Below are 6829 nucleotides of genomic sequence, written 5' to 3' on the forward strand. Positions count from 1 at the left end.
TAGCCATGTCCTAAAAATACTTCACACCCAACCACATATGTCTCAGAAACCCTGAGAAAATGTTGCTGCGCATCGTGTTACACACTTACTCTGAATACCTTTAAGTGGATCATGTCAGCTAAATTGTTTCTTGCTAAAACCAGACTTTATTATTATTATTGAGGTACAATATTTATTTTTCGAAGGAACCCTGCTCAAGATAGCAACAGTACAAAAGTTACAACATAAATAACAACATAACATAATGCACACTCATTTCCCAATACAGAGGTAATTTTTCCTGTTTTTAATTGAATTTCTTTTTCACACATTTTTGGAAGTAGAGAAAATAGCAGATGTACAAGCCCACAACACAAGCGACACGTCTCATTTGAGAAAATCACAAAATTTTACTCTCATAGTGAGCTTTTATTTCATTTTATTCCTGACTGTGTATATATCTAGTAGGCCTATCAGTGTTACAAAAGGTACCTGGGGGTACTGGTTTGAAAATGGTGAAGAAACCAACTGGCTACCACTGTATATGGTGTAATCTATGCAAAAATGCATTGAAAAAGTGCTCAGACGTGGGAACGGAAAGTAAACTTTTCATGGTTCAAAAGGTCAAAAGGAATAAGGTTAAAACCACTAATGTGATGTTTCGTCACGTAAAAAAAAAAGAAACACTTCACACCGCCCACATGTGTATGTCTCAAAAACCTTTGCAGAATCTGCTGCTGTGCATTGCTAATATATACTAATAATAGTTTATTTATAGTTATATATGTTATTATATATTTTTTTCTATTTACTTTTATAAGTATAAAACTAATAGTGTTACATACTTTGTGTTGAATACGATTTTTTTAAGATATTTTATATCATTTTAATTTATTTAGCAATTTTTGGGAAAATAGAGAACTCACAACACGAGTGACATGTCTCATGTGAGAAAAACACTAAATTAGACTTTCATAATAACATATTTTTTTATTTTATTCCTGTGATATCTAGTATCAGTGTTACACATAGGGTGACCAGGTCAAAACAGTTCATTTGCAGGACAGCGGAACCGCTTTTGCAGGACAGTATACTGACAGTATACAGTACACTGCATTTGACCATATATAAACTGTTTACTGACACTAGTATACAATGCATTTACTGCACACTGTTTACTAGTTAATCTAACTATTGGTAGACACAATATATATACAATAACAAGAGCATGCTACCTGTATGTGTGGACTGTGCTATAGCTTCCCTCCTGGGGTCAGTCCTTAGGATTATAGAGCATATCACACTTCTAAATATTTTAGGGTATATTAAAGTATGAGTGGACTATGAGTGGACTGGTCAAGCATGTATAACCTAATATTGTACTGTTCACCAGGAGTAACTATCATTCACCATAGAACTGAAACACCATGATGTGGATAAATAGTGACAAAGTCAGAATTTTACATGATTTTATTGCAGGCAATTTAGCTTAGCAGGTGATTATCCATTGAATACATACATAAAAGTTAATCAAAATTAGCTGAACTATTAAAGAAAAGAAATGTATACAAAATTACCACATTCTGGAGGGAATCAGAGTAGATGTGTGTGTGCGTGTGCGTGCGTGCGTGCGTGCGTGCGTGCGTGCGTGCGTGCGTGCGTGCGTGCGTGCGTGCGTGCGTGCGTGCGTGCGCGCGCCCTGGTGTACGTGACATATATGCACTTCCTCTTTCTCTCACACTACCATCTCTCCTCTCTGACTGTCAATCTGTTCATCTTCATCTCTCCTCTCTGGCCAGTATGGATGTGATGACTCTGGGAGCCTCACTCTTTCAACACATTTTTTTATCATACAGTATGACAGTGTAAGTTTTCTATTATTTTTGCTATTCTACTAACAAGCTGATCTCAGGTCAAACTGTATTTCAGTGTCCAGGCAGCAGACACTGATCTATTGTAAATGTAAAGGAATCTTTATTTACACGTTGGTTTCCTCTTCTACAACTCTGGTGTCCTGATCAGCAGAGGAGATAAAGCCTTGTCTACGACCAACACGTCCACTGATGTTTACATAAACTGGATCGTCCTCCTGAAACAAAGAAAAATCATGCATGCATCATAATGTATAACATTTATTATCATAATCATGTGCAATCAATGAAAAATAATGTAGCTCTCCTCACTTCTTTGTCCACGCCAGAATCTTGTTTGCTTTAAAAACAAGAAATAGTTACCCAATTATTTGAGAAAATGTGTTGCAATACTGACAAGAACAGGATCGATAGAGTAGGCTATTGGAACTTAGACTGTCATTGTAATGAGTTATGATGAAATGAAACTCACCAGGTCCACCACATAACCAAAGGAAGCAGCAGCACTGCCAACAGCTTGACCCCAATACCAACACGCAGAATGACAAGATGAACTGCAGCAAAATGACACCATATTTAACATTAATTATCAACTGAGAAGGAAATCAATCATTGTTTTCAGTATGGTTGTCTGGTGCTTTATATATTTTTTAGATAACATCCAAAAACAAATTTGGTTGTCAGGTTACAGATTTTTAAAGTACATGTTATTAAAATAATTCCTTCCAACAACTTATTCTGTCTACTCACTGTCTATTATGTGCAGCAGCACCTCAGTAGAGTTGTTTTCTCCCAGTGAGTTACTGGTGCGACAGAAGTACAGTCCAGTGTGGGAGGGCTGCAGATAGGCCAGAACCAGCAGCTGTCCTGACCCTACCTGGACCAGGGAGCTGGAACCAGGAGGCCCAGTCCTCTTGTACCAGGTGTAGTTGTGTACTGGTGGGTTAGCATCACTGCTGCAGGTCAAGTTCACACTGCTGCCCTCTGCCAGACTGTCTGGACTGTCTGGTGGACTGACCTCCACCCATACATTCACTGGTGCATCTTGATATAAACATCAAACAGATTAATATACTATATATTGTTATACAGTATAAATACATATTTACATTAGACTATGATGTTTATTTTCTTATTTACTTACAGAGAACATTAATGGGGTGAGGTGGTGACATTTGGGATCCATGTTTGTTTGTCACTTGACAGGTGTACTGTACAGAGTCTGCAGGAGACACATTGTCCTTTACCAGCTGAGGACCAGTGGAGATAAAGCTGCTTCCTCTGTCTCTGTACCAGGTGTAGTTGTCTACTGGTGGGTTGGCATCACTGCTGCACGTCAGAGTCACATTAGTGCCGTCAACAATTTCTCCTGCTGGATTCACTGTTATTGAGGTCATTTCTGGAGGGTCTGTGGAGGAATAATGGATATTGACACAATAAAATAATTGACATTATTTGTTCTGTTTACAAAGTATAGGTTACAATATAATTTTTTCTTGGTATGAACAATGACAATAATAAATGCTTTTGAATAATGTGGTGTACACATTACACCAGCCTTGGTCAAAATAATAAAGCAAATAATGCCATTTAATTTGATCTAAATTAAACTAAAAACTCACACTGAACATGAAGAGTGACTTCAGCTGAAGTGACTGTGTTAATGTAGTTCATTGCCTGACAGGAGTATCTTCCACTGTCACTGGGTTGGGTGTTAGAGATGGTCATTATCTTCTCCCGTGTCACTTCAGTGTTGTCTTTGAGAAGAATGTAGCTCTCTGGTGGATTTGAACCACTGCTGCTGCAGTTTAAAGTGACTGAGCTTCCTTTGAAAACATCTCCTGGTGGACTTACTGACAAAACAACATTCTTGGGACCATCTGTTGGGGGTAAAAATATATAATAACTGTACTTTATCAAACTCCTCCTAAGAGTATAATCAGATTCACTTAAAACTCGCTCAGTGTATATAAAATACTGAACTGATGTAAAGTTATCAAACTCATGAGTTTTAATCGCACGCCCCAGCGTTTCGCCATGAAACAGGGAATACCTTGTAACTAGAATGTAAGGTCAAATCAGCCCCAAATTCCAGGTTTGATATGTGTCCTGACCACATTTAGGTGTCAATATTTAGTTAAAGTCATAACGTTACTGGCAACATGTATCATAGGCATAGCAACAATTGCCTGGAAGTTACAATATGCTTTTACAAACAAATCGTTTTCCATGGAGCAACATGATTCCAAAGTTTGAATCACGTTGCTCAGTGAAAACAGCAGGGTGGATACTACGCATCCTGATGTGCATAAAGGTACGAGGGGCAGACACACACACACACACACACACACACACACACACACACACACACACACACACACACACACACACACACACACACACACACACACACACACACACACACACACACACATACCTTGTTTAGTCATCATTAAAGTTGTACCTTCCATGTACACATACACACAAATACATGCACGCACCTTGTGCAGACAAGACATCATGACATTGGAATTTGTCTTACCTTACTTGTGCTATCTGGTGTCATGAGAAATAAATGGTGCTTTAAAAAATATTTATATTTATTTATACATACATACTTTTATTCAATAATACTTACCAAGAATAATTAATTGTGCTATGGAACTGCAGTCACGAGTAAAGGTATAAACTTCTGTGACTTGACAAAAGTACCATCCACTGTCATTGTGTGTAATATTTGTACGTTTAAATACAAACTGTGTCTTTTCATTTTTCCAAGACACTTTAGTGGAGAGTATATGAGGGCAATGAGGGCAGATATTTGATGGTCCAGTAGAATTAGTAAAACACCAATTCACCACAACTCTACCAGGAATATTCTCAAAACTGCAGGTTAGAGTGAGAGTTGAACCGTGAAGAAGTGGATAAGCCACCTGAATATTTGGATATGAGTCTTCATGTCTCTCCATATTCACTAAGGCTGATGGAGAGAAGACAGACAGACAGACAGACAGAGAGACAGAGAGACAGCATAAAAATACTTGATAGTGGTATTTAATATTACATTAGTTGCAAGAAACCATATGCAACACAAATAATTTGTATTCCTCCAAAATATTGCTAAAATTATCTTGCCATTTTCAAAACTTTAACAAGACACAAGACATTTAGCTCAAGTGTCATAACACATGGTTTCAGGCTCAGTGTTACATCCTCTTGCGTTTTTCCCCCTTGTCATGAAGGTAAGAATCTTACCCGTTAGTGAAAGCAAGCAGAATTAACCTCTTTCTTTACCCATTTGCCCATGCTAGCATGTCAAAGTGACCGTCTCATAAGACTCAGTGTCTATGTTACTTTACTGTCTCTTGAATGCAGAGAAAGGAAAAATAGTATGCCACCTTCCTGAAAGCCGGGACTACAGTTATGCACAGAGCCTATTAAGGATTTATTAACCTTAATGAGGAAGGACATTGTTCCCACTTTAGACCAGATAGATAAAAATATCGTAATTAAACTGTTCAAGGGGTATTTCACTTTAAAATAAAATAACCATTAAAAAAAAAAAAAAAAATATATATATATATATATATATATATATATATATATATATATATATATATGCCCCCTCCACGCATTAGTAGAACATTGTAATGCGCGAGGGGCCGTGATTTTTTTAATGTTTATTTTATTTGAAAGTGAAATATCCCTTTAATATGTGCATTAAAATGCGTATTAACCTAATAAGGCATTGATTCGCTTTAGACCAGGTAGATTCAAACTCTCCTTACCGGGTAGCAAGATCATAATGTCCAGGATCACGCTGATTGTCTTTAGAAACCTCATGGTATCTTGAGCTGAAAACTGACCCCAGCATCAAGTAACTGCAATGAAAGACACACTTCACAACTAACACATGTACTGTACTCTCTGTTCTGTAATACGCTGTCAATTAATCTATGGCTGTACTGAGTCTCACCAATGTTAATGTTTCATTGAAAGTTTGTAAGTTTTACATTTGAATCACTACTTTTTCTGTAGTGATTCTGAATGGTTTGAAGTGAAAGGGAGCTCATGCTACCTTATCAAACATGTATCAGTATAAGATACAATCCTGTCAATGAATATAGTATCATTGTTACTAAGTTACAGTGAAGTAATTCACACATACTCACCTATCTCAAGAGCTAGTCTGTCCAGTACGTCTACATGAACAGTCATCTAGAAATACTGATAACCAGATCAACAACACACACCTAAAACTAAAAAGGAATGAGGTTAAAACCACTAATGTGTTTCCTCTCATGTTAAAAAAAGAAAAAAACACTTCACACCGCTCACATCCACCCTCATATGTACAGTATGTCTCAAAAACCTCTGCTGTGGTGCATTGTTAATAGTGTTACATACTTTATCTTGAATAAAACATTTTTTGAAAATAGAGAACTCACAACACAGGCGACATGTCTCATGTGAGAAAAACACTAAATTGGACTTTCTAAATAACATCTTGTAACTTTTATATGTTGTGACAAAAGTTACAACATATAAAAAACAACATAACATTTTTCAATACAGAGGGATTTTTCCTGTTTTTAATTGAATTTCTTTTTCACACATTTTTGGAAGTAGAGAAAATAGCAGATGTACAAGCCCACAACACAAGCGACACGTCTCATGTGAGAAAATCACTAAATTGGACTCTCATAGTGCTTTTTATTTCATTTTAGTCCTGTGTATATATCTAGTAAGGCTTATCAGTGTTACACCTGTACGGTGTAATCTATGCAAAAATGCATTGAAAAAGTAGTGCTCAGACGTGGGAACGGAAAGTAAACTTTTCATGGTTCAAAAGGTCAAAAGGAATAAGGTTAAAACCACTAATGTGATGTTTCCTCTCGTCACGTAAAAAAATAAGAGAAACACTTCACACCGCCATGTGTATGTCTCAAAAACCTCTGCATGATCTGCTGCTGTGCATT

The 6829-nt window shown here is 36.9% G+C and overlaps 1 protein-coding gene across 1 annotated transcript; it reads right to left on the bottom strand.

Moving 5' to 3' along the window:
* Positions 1-1661: 1661 nt before the first annotated feature.
* Positions 1662-3638, bottom strand: LOC308080168 (B-cell receptor CD22-like). Its single transcript, XM_080421944.1, has 6 exons — positions 3473-3638; positions 2995-3258; positions 2601-2894; positions 2323-2404; positions 2163-2190; positions 1662-2068 (listed from the first exon to the last, which is right to left on the bottom strand). Exons 1-6 carry the CDS (start codon positions 3576-3578, stop codon positions 1958-1960), a joined length of 885 nt encoding a protein of 294 aa, XP_080278070.1. The 5' UTR covers positions 3579-3638; the 3' UTR covers positions 1662-1957.
* Between the last annotated feature and the right edge of the window lie 3191 nt (positions 3639-6829).

This window comes from Gymnoscopelus braueri, assembly GCF_963280865.1.
Source record: "Gymnoscopelus braueri genome assembly, chromosome: 24".
Lineage (NCBI taxonomy): Eukaryota > Metazoa > Chordata > Actinopteri > Myctophiformes > Myctophidae > Gymnoscopelus > Gymnoscopelus braueri.